Here is a 17,718-nt window from a genome sequence, read left to right as displayed (position 1 = left end):
GACACTGAGAGCTAAGAGATATAATGGAAGTAGTACAATATATTGGTGTGAAAAAATCATCAAGATGAAGACTACGTGATTATTATAACAATTCTGGCCCTTAGGATGTCTGGGAATCTCAAGGACTTTAGTTGCCTTTTTTTGTGTGTACAATGCACCCCAATGTTCACCAGCTAATATGCTAAAACATCAAAAATCTTGCTGACAAGATCTCAACCAGGCAGAGATCTGGAAAGTGGGAATATTATAGGAAAGCAGCAGAATTTGTTCTCTGTTTTGTTCCTTACCTGCTGTGTTAAACTGAGCTAATCATTTAATTTTCAAATTTCTTTTCTATAAAGTAAGTTGGATTAAATAATCCAAAAGTCTTTGTAAGGTAAAATGTAAAAGTACATTCTGAATTAATTAGGACAATATTGAAATTGACCTTTATTCAGCGAACAAGGCAGACAGATTGAAAGCTGATTTAGCAACAGAAAAGGAGGGACCTAGAGCACAAGAGGAAAAGAAGCAGGAGAGAAACCCTTCCTGTTATCCAGCCTCTATGAGGTTCAGGCAAACCGTGTCTGTTGCTTAATGGCTACACAGGAGAGAAACCCTTCCTGTAATCCAGCCTCTATGAGGTTCAGGCAAACCGTGTCTGTTGCTTAATGGCTACACATTTCCTTGGAATCTTTCTACCTAGTTGGCCCAACTGAAGACTATGTTGTAAAAAGCCCTGTTTAAAATCTGCTTATTCGTAGAAAGTTTGCAACTTCGCATGACTAAATATATCCCCGTTTACCTATTAGCCAATTAGGGCCTTAGGAACCTGGGAGAGTAAAATAAATGTGAGCTCTATTGCTATCGATGTAGCACTAGAACATTCTTGGTGGTTGTTGGAGATATGTTTTGTGGGATCTGGGGTTCCTTCTCTTGAATTGTGAAAGGAGCTCAAGCATCTGAGGATGTATAAAGAGATATTCCTTTTGTTTCTCCTAAGCAACATTTTCCAATTAGGGGCTGGTTTATTTAATTTGAGGTGATGGATAAAATTCTTTAAATTGTTCCATATGAATTTATGTTAGAATAAAATTTAATTAAAAGTTTGTCTGTGTGATCAGAGCCCGTGTTCTTTCAAGCTGACACTGATTGTGAACTCTGGACTTTGAGGTCTCTGAGCCCTTTTCATACCACTAACCAAGCATGGGTATTCGTATCAAAACACTTATAAGGTTATCTATTTTTTTCAGAAAATGGAAGAATAACTATGACAAAGGTCATTTCACAGATCAGCTACAGAAATTAGATTGTTAAGCCAATGATGTTAAAAAACATTTTTTATCAAGTTCTTCTTAGGTCATTTATTTACTGACTGCAAGTTAGTATTTATTTATTTACTGTGCTGGTGGTTTTAGGTGACTTTAGTAAGAAATTGTATCAGAGAAACTAAACCTGGAGAATTAAAGCAGGTATTTCTAAGAACATACATGGAAAATTTCAGCCTCAAATCCATTTGGCCACCAATCAGTTTTTATAGCACGTGACACTCACCAATGGAACTTGGATAAAGCATGTGCAATTTTTGGAAATTGCCTCAAGGACATTGTTCCTCTCAACAACTTGTTGCCTTCAATGTTAGATATTCCTGAGTTCTGACTACAATTTAGAGGCTTGGGACTCCAGCCTCTGCTTCTTCAGAACAAAATTTCCACCAAATGGTCCTTTCCCTTGAGGAGTAGCTGGTAGAGAAGAAAGAAGTCTATCTCTTTCCTAGAGGGTTAAAATTGTTTTGCTAAAGTTCAAAACTAATTTTAATGATCTCTCTCTCCTTAAGCATTTTCTCATTTTGATAGCAAAAATGTTACAGACTTTGATTATCCCTAGCAAATTCTGTTTTCCCCTTCTCTCACTTTGTTTAAAATTATTCATATTCTTTTTTTGCTGTAATTTTCTGTCCCTTTAAGCCCTTAATCTATAGAGGCCTTCTCCACCAAAGGCAATGCTGACAAGTGATAAGGACCCTCTGTAAGGAGGAGTGTCCTGTTTTCAAAAGGACTGCATATCTTGACCACTATTGAACACAAGATGGGATCCTCTTCTAAAGAGTTCTGGGCATGGTTTTTTTGTTTGTTTTTCCCACAGCATCCTTCATGCCATGGACGGTGATCCTCCCCAAATGAAAGTCTGGTTCAAACCCTTCATCGTCTTTCCAACTGCCTTGGCCCATGGAAATTCCATGCCATGGCCCACAACAAATGGAACTTCACTGCCTTCACTGCTTCTCACACCATATGCTGTAGCCACACAGATTCTTGTAGTTCCTCCAAACTGCCAGGATGTCTCAAGGGCCAGGACATCGCTGACCCTGCTGACTCTGTACCTAAATGTCCACATGGTTGGCCGGGTGAAACCCTAGACTTCCTTCAAGGTGGGTTCAGAAAACCTCTCCATGAGGTCTTTCCACCTCCTCCTTTTTCAGACAGAACTGACCACTGTCTCCTGTGCCCTCACTTCACCATCCCCTAAAATACTTCATTACACTTAGATTAAATTTTTACCTCTTGACTAAGCTGGAATTTCCTTGATGGAAAGACCATGAATTATTTATTAATTCATTGTATTTCCTAGTACAAAAGAGACAAGCCTACACACTCTTGTAAATAAACGAACAAGAGAATAAATACCCAAGGTGCCTAGGAACCATTGTCGGCTGAAGAAAATGCACAACCTAAAAGTTGAGAATTATGTTTTATTCGGCGGAATTTCTGAGGACTTAAGCCCAGAAGACAGCCTTTCAGGTCGCTCTGAGGGACTGCTCCGAAGAGGTAAAGGAAGAGCCAAGATATGTAGCAGTTTTACAGTAAAAACCAAGTAGTCAGAATATCAAAAGATTACTGTTAATTAAAGAAAACCAGACACCTCAAGTTAATAAATTTAGTGCTTCTCCACGTGTGGGAAGATGCAAGAGTCAGGGCCCATTGAAATCATTCCTTTGATCTGTCCCTTAACTGTCTAGGGCCAGTAGCCCGCTTTCCTCCATCCTGAATCCCCTCAGGGTGCACAGTCTGGGGCAGCTGCAGTGGCTGACAGCTTGCTGCCTGCAATATCCTTTGTTTACTGATATGGCAGGTGACTTTTTTCATCCACACCATCAAGGCCTATGGAACACATCTGGATTCTAACAGTCTATCATAAGATTTCATTGAGCTTTACCACACCATGCCAAGCACTGGGAACTTTGCGGAGTTTTTAGTCTAAATCTAAGTAGGGGAGATCAGAGAAGATCTCCCAATATTATGCAACAACCTAAATGGGAAAACAGTTTGAAAAAGAATAGATATATGTATATGTATAACTGAATCACTTTGCTGTACACGTGAAACTACCACAACATTGTTAATCAACTATACTCCAATATAAAATTAAAAGTTTAAAAAAAAGAGAAAGAAAGAAAATGGCCTTGAACTGGGACCTGAAAAGCAGATAACTAGGCAAGTTAGGGCCACGAGAGGATATTTCAGGCAAAGGGAAGAATAGGCACACAAGGTCTGGGCATGGAGAAGAGTACGGCTCATTTGAGGAACCAAGAGATGACAGCATGGCTGGACCACAAGAGGAAATTGGAGTGGCAAGCAATGAGGATGGGGAGACGGGGGGCTGGGTCACGCAGGGTCTTGAGGGTGTTCGCAAACAGGAGGGGGCACTGTCCCATAGACAGAACACACCTCCCTAACTAACCCCTGCAAATCCTGACTCAGACAGTCAGGAAGCCTGGAGGAGGGCCATCTTTGCACTCAATCAAAACTCCTAGGGCTTCCCTGGTGGCACAGTGGTTGAGAGTCTGCCTGCTGATGCAGGGGATGCGGGTTCGTGCCCCAGTCCGGGAAGATCCCACATGCCGCACGGAGCGGCTGGGCCCGTGAGCCATGGCCACTGAGCCTGCGCGTCCGGAGCCTGTGCTCCGCAACAGGAGAGGCCACAACAGTGAGAGGCCCACGTACCGCAAAAAACAAACAAACAAACAAAACTCCTAGATGGCTTCAGTTAAACTTTTAACTTTTTAACTCATTTACCACTTAAAAACTTTAAATTTGGTATGGTTTTGTTTTTTCACTTCGGGATTTCTTTTCTTCTAGTTGTAAAATTGTGTGTGATCGAAATCTCAAAAATATTTTGTTGGTCTTCTGTAGATGCAGGTTTCCACTATCCTTACACTCATTCTGTGCATGCCACTTTGTCATGTGACTTGTTTAATTCATTGTTATGTTCATTTTAGATGCAATCTGGAAACTCACTTATGTGTTTCTTTATAAGAAATTGGCCAAACAATACATTGCTGTATGTCAATTATATCTCAATAAAACTGGAAGAAAAATTTTTAAACCAGAAAAGAAACTGGCCAAACATTTACAATTGTTAGTATTTCACCGAATACCTATTATGTACAGAGCCCTGTTCTAGTGCTGAGGAATTCAAAATGTGCCAGCCCTGGGATCTAGGAGCCCAGGACACTTGTTTCAGAAAAGCTCATTGGTATCCACAAGGGGTTATAAACGTGTGCCCTAAATGTGAATGAATGACACTGAACTGAAAGATGTAAAGAAGATGTAACACTAACTAAGAGAAATAGATGATTTTTCTTCTAACAGAAAAGAATCTGAAAAAGAATAGATGGATATATGTGTAACTGAATTCCTTTGCTGGATACTTAAAACATTTAAAATCAAGTATACAACAATTTAAAAAACACTCTTCTTCTTATATTATCTTTTACACCACCATCCCTGAATGTTGAAGGATAACTTAGAGATACAAGTTATTTGTCACACCATTTGCCTAATTTGTGTGGCAACTGTTTACATTACAAGTAATGAATCAAGCAGTATGACAAGTCAAGGAACAAGGTGAAAATAGGATTTATAGGAGAGGAGAAAATATTTCAGACAGTGTGGGTTCTTGCCTGAACAATTTGAAGGTGAACTGAGTAGCTGGCAGCTGGTAGAAAGAGGCAGGCCTTGGAAATCTGTCTTTCAGTAAACTGAGCAGAAGTGCCAAAGGCATTTTCAGTTCTTTGTGGATTCTCCAGGAAATCTTGAGCACTCAGCTGAGAAGCTAGGGTGATGCTGTCCTGAGAAGTGTCTGCAGGGGTCCTTCCACCCCCATACCATCATACTTGGGTACCAGTTCCTTCACTAAAGTGTCTCAAAAGAATGAGCAGAGATACCTCTGCAGAGTTTAGTGCACTGATGTTTGTCTCAGAATGGTATTAACTCTCATAAGAGTAAAAATAATATGAATGTTCAAAGTCAGAGATTCATAAATAAACTACAGTATTCATACAATGGAATACTATGCAGTCATTAAAAATCTTGTAATAGAAGAGTATTCAAAATATAGGGTATATGTTCATGGTATATATGTTTTAAATGCTACTTACATATTTAAACACAATTATTCCATATTTAGATGCAATAGCTAAAAGTTCAGATGATTATATACCAAGATGTTTAAAGTATCTGTCTCTGGGTGGTGGAATGATAGATGAATTTTGTATTTTTCTTTGCCCTTTCTTGTATTTTCCAAGTTTAATTTATTCAATCTATTGCTTTTACAATAAAAAATCTTCTTTAATTTATAAAACTTCATAAAAGAATTTATAAATTTATAAAACTTATTTTAAAATAAATGGATAATTGCTTAATTATAAAAACCAATTTATTATGTATTCAATGAGATCTTAAACGATACATGAGAATACATGTTCTGTATTTGTATTTGTGTGCATATATGTTTGGGGTAAAGAATAACCATGACCTAGAATTCATTACATCACTTGGTTATCTGGATCCTTAGCCAGTAATCTTAGATCAGAGCCAGCATTTCCTACAATTCTATTAGAGCTCGGAAATTCTACTTTTGAAAGAGAGAATGGATGGAGAACCTTAGAACTGACTCATCCTCTATCAAGCTAGAAGAAAACTAAATTTAATAGTGTCTTTGTTTTAGTTTTTACTGGGGAAATAGGATCGTACTGGGGAGGTGGAGGCATGGGGCAGAACTTCAGTCTTTGTATAACTGCCGTGAGTCTCCGTCTTTCTTTAACATGGACAGTTTTCCAAAGTTATGTAAAATGGTATGCAGACGCAGCTTCAAGTCGCCCCCCTTACAAGATCAATAATAATAGCCAAGCTGAATGTAACGTCCATTACATGCCAAGTACTGTACTAACTGATGAGTGTGTGAATACACACACATATATATATTTAACTTAGTCCTCACAATGTCATTTTGAGGCAGGTATTATCATTTTACAGATGAGGAAATCAAGGCTCACTTTCCTCCTCTGTAAGGCCCTGTGATGTACAAATTCTGGAGCTGCCATTGGGAGAGATGTGGGATAAATTTGTCTTTTGTGACACGCTCTCTGGTCCACTCATCGCCTCATTCTTGATTCCTTTCTCAATTTCTCTCTTGTACAGCTTCGCTTTCCACCGACGGCTCAATATCAACCACTCCTAGTGGTCCAAAGAAAACCCCTCCTAGTACGCCTGTACCTACTACAGAAAAGGAAGAAGGTTTGTTCATATTTTAAAGCAGTTGCTCTGGAGTCATTGTTATGGTGCAACTCTATTTAATGGGACCTACCACTGTGGGGAAACTGTGACAAAGACTGAGAAATGGAAGCAAAGTAGACACAGTCCCTCCCACAGAGGAATTCTCACTTCTGGACTGTCACACTGAAAAAATACTGTGGGTTAAAACAATTAAAACAATCTAGCAAAACACATAAACAACGAATGTGACCATGAAATAGTGGGCCAGATAAAAGGGATCCAGTAGTGCAGTGGTGAGGGGGGGGCTTGTGGTTAAACCCAGCTGGACTCAGCGAAGGGCTTGGCCCTGTCCCAGGTGCTGACCCTGAGTGAGTTGAACCCTGAGTTCCCCAAAGGGGCCTCTGTCTTCTTAATTTTAAAGTGGGACTCATTATACTTATCTCACAGTGTTCTCTAAGGATTAAATAAGAAAATGTGTGTAAAATTGCTTGGCTCAGAGCCTGGCACATCATAAGCGCCCAGTAAAATATAAGCCATCTGGGTGCTGAGATAAGAACGGTCAGGTGGCATTCACTCTCTCTCTGGTTATTTTTCTAGGGAGAAGAAGATGACTTTACAAGAGCAGGTTGAAAGTAGAAGGGGAGAGGGTCTTTTGTAGGTGGGGTTTAGGCAGGGTCCTCTGGATTTAAAATAAAGCCTCAAAGAAGACTTAGCGTGGCTACCGGATCATTAGCTAATAGAATCATTGAAAAAATACACTGAGATAAATAGAAGCAATGGATTTTCAGAAGGACAGAGAGCAAGAGAGGAAAATTAGGCTGAGTGCTTGGAACTAATTATTAGGTTTCTGGGTCCAGTTAAACAATCTAATTTTCAAAGTGATTGCAGTGTGAAGCCAACATGTTAGTGTCAAACCAGAAAGCATTGATGGGTCAACTCCAGACACACACGGTGCTACATGCCTTGAATCCTATGAATAAAGAATGGCATGGTGGGTGGGGCATTGTACTAAGTGTTTTCATGCATTAGTTGGTCTTATCCTCATAGGAACTCAAAGAGATGGGTATTATAATCTTCATTTGCCAAGAGAATACTGAAGCACAGAGAAACTAAGTAACTTAGCAAGGCCACACAATGAGTAAGAGGCATACAGATGACTGAAACCCTATCTGTTTTATTCCAGAGCTCATACACCAGCCACCACTATCAACTGCCACAAAGATAGAGAAGACAAGCCCAGTTAACCTTTATGCATAAGTGCTAAAGAATGACCAAATATAACCAAGTCTTTGATTTGTATGTCATACAACATAGTGTGATATGTTATTCATAATATTTAAATTCAAGAAAATTGTGTGGCTACAGTAGTAAGGCAGCTTCTTGACATGAAATGACATTTGGAGACAGCAGAAAAAGAAATATTAGCTGTGGACTGATAAGGGGGAGGTTAACTCCAGCGGAGCCTTAAAGCAACCGTATTAGAAACTTCTACAGAAAGGGAATCCAGTGGGACTGCTGGCAAAAACTTAGCTGAGACACAGTAAGGGTTTGGATCCTCATGGTGGCTGTGGCATAAATCTGGAAAATTGATAGCAACATGGCCTCTTTTGGGGTTGGACTGATGTCCATGCAGGATGATGGGTCAATGTGTCTCCTTTCTGATCACCGTTTTTACATTTTTTAAAAATGCACTGCTTCTTGTGGAAGTCCACGGATGGTTCTTCCAACACTTTTTCACACCCTTCCCTTTAGTTCATGAGATGGTTTACTAATTTCTGATTCATGAAAACTTGTTGGGTAGTTGAAAGTAGATATTGGAATTACTAATGTTAAGACTGACATTACCTCATACATTTTACTAGCTCACTGCTGAAAGTTGAACATTAGCTCTCTAAGCACAGTTAAGAAAAAGAAATCCACTAGACAGTCTGATTCCAAAATGGTATTTTTAAAACATGCCTTATGTTTTCTAACTTTATTTTGAAACGCTATCCTTTTAGCCGCAAGACAAAGATATCCACACAATTTCTCACAACCAGGTATGGTAATATTTGACGTGGAATGATGATCATTCCATTTAAAATTTTGTTTTGCTAGTTTTAAATGCCTATGAAAATAGAAATGTCAATTTTATTTTCTATGTTTATTTTCTTTCTTTTTTTGCTGTTTTTTTAATTGAAGTATAATTGCTGTACGATATTATATAAGTTACAGGTGTACTATATAGTGATTCACAATTTTTAAAAGTCATACTCCATTTATAGTTATTGTAAAATATTGGCTATATTCCCTGTGCTGTACAGTATATCCTGGTAGCTTATTTTATACATGATAGTTTGTACCTCTTACTCTCCTACCCCAATATTGACTGTCCTCCTTCCCTCTCCCCACTGGTAACCACTAGTTTATTTTAAAAAACAAGAGAGTATATGTTATTGACTTTAGTCACACAAAATTATAAAGGCAAACAAAATATGCTCTTTTCAAAATTAAAATAGGCATCTATAATTTCCTTAAACATTTTGGAAACAGCAATACATAATTTGATCATCATTTTTCTTTTAAGTTAGGTATTTTTTTAGCTTTCTAAGTAACTATGGGTACTTGAGAAAAGTCTAGAGCTTACAAAACACTGGAACTTCTCCCCTCCCTACTATAAAGAAAGCAAGGGGCTTAAAAATCACCTACTTAATTGGCACCAATCCAGAATAAATACAGACCATTCGTGTCTCCATCCGGATTTGTTCTGGGCCCTGTGCTACCAATTTGGAGCTATCTTCCCAATCCTCTCTAACTGGGGACTGTCGCTTCCCCACTTAGGTGCTGCTGTCGCTTTGGCTCTGGTTCATTTATGTGCTTATTTCCTACTCTGCATCTCTAGGCCTCCCTTCCCACTTGGCCTGTGTCCATACTCACACCAGAAAAATGGATTGTATAACTGAGTCACTATCCCATAAATTAAAGCTAAGTGGAGAAGAAGGCTGGACAATACCAGTGATAGGAAAAGCCACTTTTACTTTTTTACCAGTAATAAGGCTTTTAAATATAAACTAGCCAAATAAATATGCTCTTTTCCCTGTATGCCTTGCCCTCAGTTCTATATACTTCATTTGGAAGCACTGCAAATATGCCGTGAATATGTGAGAGTACCTCTAACTTAAATTCTGTTTCACTCCCAACGTGTAAAAGATTTGAAAAAGATGTTTAGTGATTTTATTATAGACTACACATAAGGATACTGTAGAGGGAACAGAGGCTTAGAATATAGGTGAGCTGGATAGTAGTTACCAGTCTACTTCTAACTAGTTATCTCACCTAGTGTAACTTGAACTCATTAGACTTCTTTTCCTTTTATAACGTGATTATACCAGGTTCCTTCCAAATTTTTGATTCTATGATCTGTCCAATACTCTTTTATACATCAAGACATTATTTTCTCCCATATCACTGAAACTATGAAAGAGTCTGTGGTTTCTCCCTTATTGGGTAGAAGGTCCACATAGCTCTTATCCGTAATTAAACCTCTGGGGTCCTATAAACTCCACCGGACTTGGAGTTGAAACCCCTGGGTCTTGGTACTGTCGTTAGTTGTGTGACCTTGGACAAAAGATTTTACCACTTAAAGTCCCAGTTTCCCACGTGGTTACTGTGAAAAACCTAATTTTTGAAAAACTAAAATATACATAAAAGTTTATTAATGTACTTTCTATAAAAAAGACAAAGTGATATTACCCTGATTTTACCTGCTTTACTTTTCAATTGCTACGTCATTTACTTCACACTTTTGTAATTTGCTGCTTTATTTTTCTCTCACAGTAATAACAGTCATTATTTATTCTGTGATGGCTGTTATCATTGGAATTATCCTCATAAGTGCTCAGCTTATTGGCCTGCTGATAAAGGTGAGGACTCAGTTTTTAATTTTGCTGTAAATGCTGGTGTAAATTTTAAGCTCTAGGAGGGTTTAGTCCTCTGCGTTCAACTAAACTCAAAGAGAAACAAAACTGCGTAAAACTCATCTTTTTCAACTGGACACATAGAAGTCACTGCATTACTCTAACAGAATTTTTTTTTTTCACACTTGCCCTATAAAGAAACCCCCAATATAAATCTATCCCCCTCTTCCAATGAAAGATCCTCCAAACTTTTTGTCTAACTTGATTTAATATATTTTGATGGATATGGATGAAATAGTCAAATTTCTAATTATAGTATCTAGTTTAATTTGTGTATGAAAAATATTTAAAATAACATGATATATTTATGCATGTTTAAAACGTTTGCTTTTTTTAATTCTCGTATTTCCTGAGACAGATTTTTCAAACTCCACCTATGACTCTTCCAGCATGAGTCATTTTTTTTCACCCCTAAAATTAATTTTGAGTCTGTATGACAGAGTCCAAAGCACACGACCTTTACTGTAACTTTCTTTATAAGACAGTTCGGTGTGTGTGATTATAATGCTAGTAATTGGAACTATAATCATAGATCATTAAGTCCCTAGTCACAAAAGAATGGTACAATTGAGTTCTTATTCACACTATTTTTTACCTCTCTTTGTGATCTCCATACTATAAATACTATATATTCTTTTAAAAAGGCTTGTTTAGATAGATAACAATATTGCAATGGCAGGCCTATAACAAGTTTGACAATAAATCTACATAAAGTTCCTTTGCCCTTTTCTTTTTTAACTATTTTTATTAGGTGATTTTGATAATCATACAAATCTATGATTGATTAGCATGACTCCATGTCAACGTATCTTCTCTAAATAATACTTTCTTAATAAAAGCAAAGTAATTGAGAGTATCTACTCTAATATGAAAGATTTTGTAACGACTTGAATGGGAGATGACCCCTCGTTTGCAGTTTAAATGTTGGGGAAAAAGTAATCTCCTTGGGTTTGGGCATAGATGGCAAACTTAAACTTAGTTGTCTTCTCTCTTGGTTGATGATCTAAAATCTGAAAAAGTCAATGACATACTTAGTTGGCCAAATTCAGAGAAAATCTATATGGATATAGAAGAATTGGGTCATGGTTAATATGACTAAAAGAACTTATCTCTTTTTTAAAAATTTCCATTTTGGCTTTTCATTACAGCAGGGAAATATGACAGAGTCAAGGTTTGGGGTAATAATTCACCTACAGAAATAACAAATACTGTTTAGAAATACAAATACAAGTTTAAATCAAAGTTTGTAAATATCTACAAAATAACGACTTCTCCCACAAAAGAACTCTGCAAAGTGAAGTTTAATCGAAAGAAAACAAACTTTAGCCAAAAAAATACATATTTTTAATCTGAGGTATTTTTCTTTATTGTATCTAAGTTTATAAAACTGTGGTATTAACATTATTCTGGTTTTTATTCATAGAGAAATCCAACTCTTGGAACAAGCGATCCTTTAACTTCTGTAAAAATAGGAGAAACAGGTTGGTGCTAATATTTTTATTGCCTTTTGTGTTTTTGAAAGGGAAGTAAGTTAATGACTTACTTCTTTCTGAGTTAGGAAGGGTGCATCCAATTAGCATTCATTTATATTCTATTTTATCAATGCCTCCTCTGTAAGAATTTTTTTTGTGAATGTTTATCTGCAGCATAATGAAATTCTCCCTTAGGCATAATGTATCTTTAAAAAAGAAAAAAGTAAAACAAATATGATAAGTAAAGTAAAAACCAAGTTATTTGTGTACTTCTTATTTTTCAAACTGCAAAGTTGTGTATAGGAGACCCTCCAGTGGGTATAGTTTAATAGTCCCGTATCTGGAGCCAGACCTGGATTTGAATACATACTCCAACACTTATCAGCTGTGTAATAGCTATCAGCTGAGCCAGCTATTCATGTGGAGATGATGATAGTGAATGTGGAGATAATTTAACATGGACATGATGATGGCCTTCATCTCACAGAGTTTCATGAGGATTAAATGAACCAGCACAAGTAAAGCACCTAGAACAGTGCTTGGCCATAGTAAGTACCTATGGCCTGTTTATATTATAAATAGTGCAGGCTTCATTTCCAAATGACTTTTGCACAAATGGCCAGTCACTTGGCTCTGTTCTCATTTCCACTCCCAGGCGCAAAGGGGGACACGAACATGGGGAAAATGGTGTATCTTGCTCACCCAGAATAGTATCAACTCACCCAATACTCTTTCCAAAAAGAGCACTCATGCCAACCTTAAAAAGTGTGAGATTTTTACATTTAAAAACATCCAGATATTAGTACTCTCTTGCAGAAAAGAAAAAAAAGTAAACTCTAACAATGCTGGAGCATCCATACCAGCATGAGAGCAATTCATAAGAGCTGTGTAGTAGTTGCTGCCTCTATGTGTTTAAATACCCAGCCAATTTTATTAAATATGGCCTGTTGTATAATCTCACTAATTGAGTATATAGTTCTATTAAAATTTGCTTCAGACATAAATGCAAGTGACATCTATTTGGGGATATGTCCACCAAGAACAAGTCTCTGTGGAACGGGCTTTTTTTTTTTTTGCGGTACGCGGGCCTCTCACTGTTGTGGCGTCTCCCATTGCGGAGCACAGGCTCCAGACGCGCCGGCTCAGCGGCCATGACTCACAGGCCCGCGGCATGTGGGACCTTCCCAGACCGGGGCATGAACCCGTGTCCCTACATCGGCAGGCGGACTCTCAACCACTGCGCCACCAGGGAAGCCCTGGAATGGGCTTTAAATGCTCAAGCAAAAGGGAACTGATTCTGCCTTCTACAAAATCGATTGAAGTTTTTCCCAGAATTAACAAGGGCTGTAAATTTCTAGATTCCAGTTTCAACCCTATACCTAACACCTATCTTCAAAGGACTTGCTAGGACTTTGGGGTCACAAAAAATAGAGAGTTTTAAACTTCTACCCCCAACCACATAACCTGTATGCAGAACTAGCCTCATCACATTATCTTATAGCTTCTTAAAGCTTAACGATTCTCGTTACATAATTGTTTAGTCCTAGGAAATTCATGCTCGGTAGGCTGAATGGCCTACATGTAATTCTCAGCTAACAGGATTAATAAAACCCAATCTGCAGATACTTAAAACAACAAAAGTTTTGAGTCATGTAACAGATTCACTTCATTTACTACGGTTACTTCCTTATAGGATTTGCAGCTAGAACAAATATGCGTTAAGTATTTATTTTATCTACATTCTGCATTGTTTAAAAAAAATGTTTTGAAGCTGATTTTAAAATGGAGAATTTGCCAGTCAAAACCTTTTTTGTTGTTGTTGTTACCTAAATTTCTATATGCTTTTAACTACTGATTTATTTTGATGACAAATTTAGTGTTTAGTGTTTTGTCTGCTTTTTTTTTTCTTTTTTTTTCCCATACAATCTTGAGCCTCTCTGTGGAATAGCCCACAAAAGTTTGGGACAATTTAATCCATCAAAGTGCATTAATATATCCTTGTTAGTTATTTACCACATGCTTACTGTGGGCTGGGCACCACACTCGCATTAGATATACCAATAGGAATCTCTGTCCTCTAGAAGCTGAGAATCTAGTTGGGGAAACAGACTGTGGTCATTGTAGGGAACAAGTTTTAAGGTAGCAGAGGCGTTAGCATCTAAAAAAGGCCGGGGCAGGTAGCAAAAGCTTCTGGAAATGAAATCACCAGAGGGCAGTCTTAGGGGACAGAGAAACATTTCTGGGGGAAAGTCAGTTCTAAGCAAAAGGGGAGCTTGAGCAAAAGCATAAAAGAAGACAGGATATGGTGTAGTCAAGGAATTGGGTGCATTTCAACACTAGCAAGATTAATGCCTCAGTTCGCCATTCATTTCTCAAATATTTGTAAAGGCAATGGGAAGTCAGATGAATCAGATTTTAGGCTCAATTCATTTCCCCATATTTGTGCAAATGAAGTTATTAAATGTGTCTTAGTAAGTTAATGAAATTGTTACTGGAGAGTAGAATCTTGTCTCATCGCAGAAAGAATTCAGATACGAGACACGGAGGTCAAGAAAATAAAGTGAGGATTTATTAAGCGATAGTGTGCTATCAAGGGGAGAGCGGGCAGACTCAGGTGAGTAGCTGCCCTGAATTCCTTTAGCAATCCGGTTATATGGGTACAAAAATGAATAGGCAGAATATTCACTGGGGAGGGAAAAGTTTGGGGTTGTATTCCCTGATTTTCATCCCAGCTCCACCCTTCCAAGGAGAGGAGAGATTTTTGTCCTTATTTAGCCTTGATCAAAAGTGTCACAGCATCGGTGCATGATGGCAACATTTTATCTGCAAGGCTAATTTTATTATAATGAGGGCATAATGAGCAAAAGGTTACATTTGGACACTGGAGATTCCTGACTTTTCCCACCTTTCTTTGTCTGCCTCCTGGACACTTGTTACCCCAAAATGTGTGGTTTCCTGTCGGTCCTGGGTTTTTTTGTCTGCCCAAAGACCCCCTTGTTTACAAGCTGTATGGTTTCCTGCCGTTTGGCCTGTGCTTCCCTTTCTCTTCTCTTATCTAGCTATCTGTCTGCTCTAACAAAATAGGTTATAAAATCTAATCCCCACACCTCACAGGAAATTTTGGGAAACACATAAGATTCCAAAAAAATGTTTTAGCCCTATTTTTGTAGAATACTGCTCTAAAGTAACTTACAAGTCAAAGGCAATAAGAGATTACAGTGATCGTACCATCTCAATGAGAACTAGAAATGGTAGGGTATAAAGCATGAATTGCTTTAACCTTCTTGAACTTGCACACGATTAATGGTTGGTGGGAAATGAGAATAAGTGAATCTGAGTTAGCTGCCCACAGTGGCGGCCACATGTGACCCCTGCCAGCCCATTTTTTATGGGAGAATTTTGAGCTGCACAGTTCCTATAATTCCCCAATAGAAGGAAACTGTGAAGAATGCTCTGCTTCCATAACAGCAAAAGTTCATCCCATCCCTTTCGCACAGTCTGCGGAAGTAACATAAATCCAACCTACCAGCCAAGAAAGTTGGAATATCAGATTTGGTGCAGGAGATCAGCCCTTCTTTCACATGCTAGAATCAGAGAGGAATCTAGCAGTGAGTTTCTGTACAGACTTGCCCTTGCTTATGTCTAAGAAAAAAAAATTATTCCTAAAAGAGATTACAGACTACTTGTCTTAAATTCAAACACACATCTGTAATTCAACTCACTTATCATTTACGGCCTTCCCACCATATTCTACCCCTACACAAGTTCTCTCTTAGTTGCTCATCTCTGCAGAAACTAGAAACAGAGTGATTATGTTTGTTCCTTACCTAAGGTTTTTACAATAGATTTCCTAAGAAATTTTTTTTCATTACACATAACTCTAATAGAGCTAATATGAAAAGAAATTCCTTTCATTCCTTAACAATTGTATTCCAGGACAACTCTGATAGAATATAGAATCCTGAAATTTTTTTATGCATTAATTTCCTGTTGTATTTAAATATAACTATGTTTTATACTACTGTTTTGTTTTGTTTTTCTCTATAATCCTTCTACAGTATAGTAACCGATGAGAATCTGTTCACCAAGCCAAATTTTGGAAGAACTCAAAGACAAGACTTCAGTCAAGTGAAAAATAAACATGTAAATTTTGGTCAAGTGAAAAATGAGCATGTAAAAAAAACCCAATAAATTGTATACCTTCCAAAGTTGTACAATTTCAGGATGAAAATTTCATTGTAATGAGTCCAGTGACAAATATTTTCTTTCATGCTTGTTTTTGTGTGTTAGCATAATTTTTATAATTAAGTAACTTGGAATTCTTATCCAAAACTTTAGTTGGCTTCGTCCACAATTCTTTAAGACTGACATTCTATTCTTTTGTATTTTAATGATTGTGCTGTCAAATGAAAGGCTTGTAACATCTAGATAAAATCTAAGTTCTCTTCTCATTCTAAACTTCCAAGTCTATTTTCATTGTTTTGAATAAATTAAGAGGATAGCGAAATGCTATTATTTCCTTCATTGCTGAACAGGCAGGGTATGTATTACACTAATGATGATGATGTTTTAGTCACACTAATAAAGCTTGTGCTTGGAAATGCCTTGCATCATACATACATACATACACATATACATACATACACATATGTACATATACATAAAGATATGGACATAGATATAGATGTATGAAATGACACCTACTTTCATCCTATAATGCATAAATCAACACAAAAGATTTTTCCCATTAAAAAAGTGAGGTGTTACACATGTGTAAATGGCTCATTTAAAATAACTGTCTGATAGTCTAGAGCATTAACTCGTTCAGGGCACTGACTGATGCATTGTGGTCGACTGGGAGAGTTAGTTATGTCAGTGGGCAGAGTATCCTGAGAAAGAATTAATGATTTTTTCTTCCTAATAACTCTGTAAATGCAACAAAATGTGCAAATTTAACATGCAGGTAAATATATTAAAAGGTTACTCTGTATTGTCAATTAAATTCTTTAATCTGTCCAGTCCTGGTTTCTCTTATTAGTAAAGTTTTGGAAACTGGTTTAAATAATCTAAAAGAAATTTCTGGATACAAGAGACTAAGCCTTTGTGACTATACAGTTATCACTCATTTACAGTAAAACTTGAAAAGCAATGTAAAAACAAAGTACCTTCTTGTGATGTTCTATTTCCAGATGAACAAAAATCCATATAGCTTTTCATTGTTGTATAATAATTAAGTAAATAATATTATGTACATATTTGAGCCTGGGAATGTAGATTTACTTTTTAATAAGTTAAAAAAATCTAAATCTTAACCTACTTGTATGTTCAGAGAGTATTCTTGTACTAAATTGATTATATAAAAATAAAGAATAAGAACAACATATTTCTGTTGGTATATGTATTTAAAAGTAGTTTTAACAGTATTATTGGGTTAAATTAATCAAAAGAATGACCCAAGCATCAAGCCAACTTTAAATGTATTTTTTAAATAAAAACAAAATGTTGAACCAAGAGAGAACATGAGACTAACCTTGTCTCTAAAGTAATTTACGACTCAAAGGCAATAAGTGATCAGAGTGACTGTGTCATCTCTACCAGGGCAAGAGAGTCCAGAGAATAACTGAAATAGGAATTGCTTTAACCTCCTTCAACTTTTCCTCAATTTCTCTGTACTTCTATCAAAGGATTTTTCACATTTAAATTTAATATTTGTGGGGAAAAAAATGACCTTTACTCTTCATATTTTTATAATTA

At 37.1% G+C, this 17,718-nt stretch overlaps 1 protein-coding gene across 3 annotated transcripts in view; it reads left to right on the top strand.

Annotated features, from left to right (window-relative positions):
* GYPA (glycophorin A (MNS blood group)) overlaps positions 1-17,347 on the top strand; it is a 28,055-nt gene extending 10,708 nt beyond the window's left edge. For 2 of the 3 annotated variants that reach the window (XM_027117266.1, XM_027117267.1), the window contains 5 exons: positions 6,462-6,557; positions 8,537-8,575; positions 10,353-10,438; positions 11,916-11,973; positions 16,023-17,347. In XM_027117266.1, coding sequence (XP_026973067.1) covers positions 6,462-6,557; positions 8,537-8,575; positions 10,353-10,438; positions 11,916-11,973; positions 16,023-16,027 — 284 coding nt within the window. In that variant the 3' untranslated portion in view covers positions 16,028-17,347. The remainder of the gene's footprint in view (positions 1-6,461; positions 6,558-8,536; positions 8,576-10,352; positions 10,439-11,915; positions 11,974-16,022) is intronic. The other variant, XM_027117268.1, reaches the window with a different exon arrangement.
* The last annotated feature ends 371 nt before the right edge of the window (positions 17,348-17,718 follow it).

This window comes from Aethalodelphis obliquidens, unplaced genomic scaffold (assembly GCF_003676395.1).
Source record: "Aethalodelphis obliquidens isolate GAN/ISIS:26980383/991018 unplaced genomic scaffold, ASM367639v1 scaffold17, whole genome shotgun sequence".
Lineage (NCBI taxonomy): Eukaryota > Metazoa > Chordata > Mammalia > Artiodactyla > Delphinidae > Aethalodelphis > Aethalodelphis obliquidens.
Note: the sequence above shows the minus strand (reverse complement) of the source record. Positions and strands in the feature narration are given on the sequence as shown.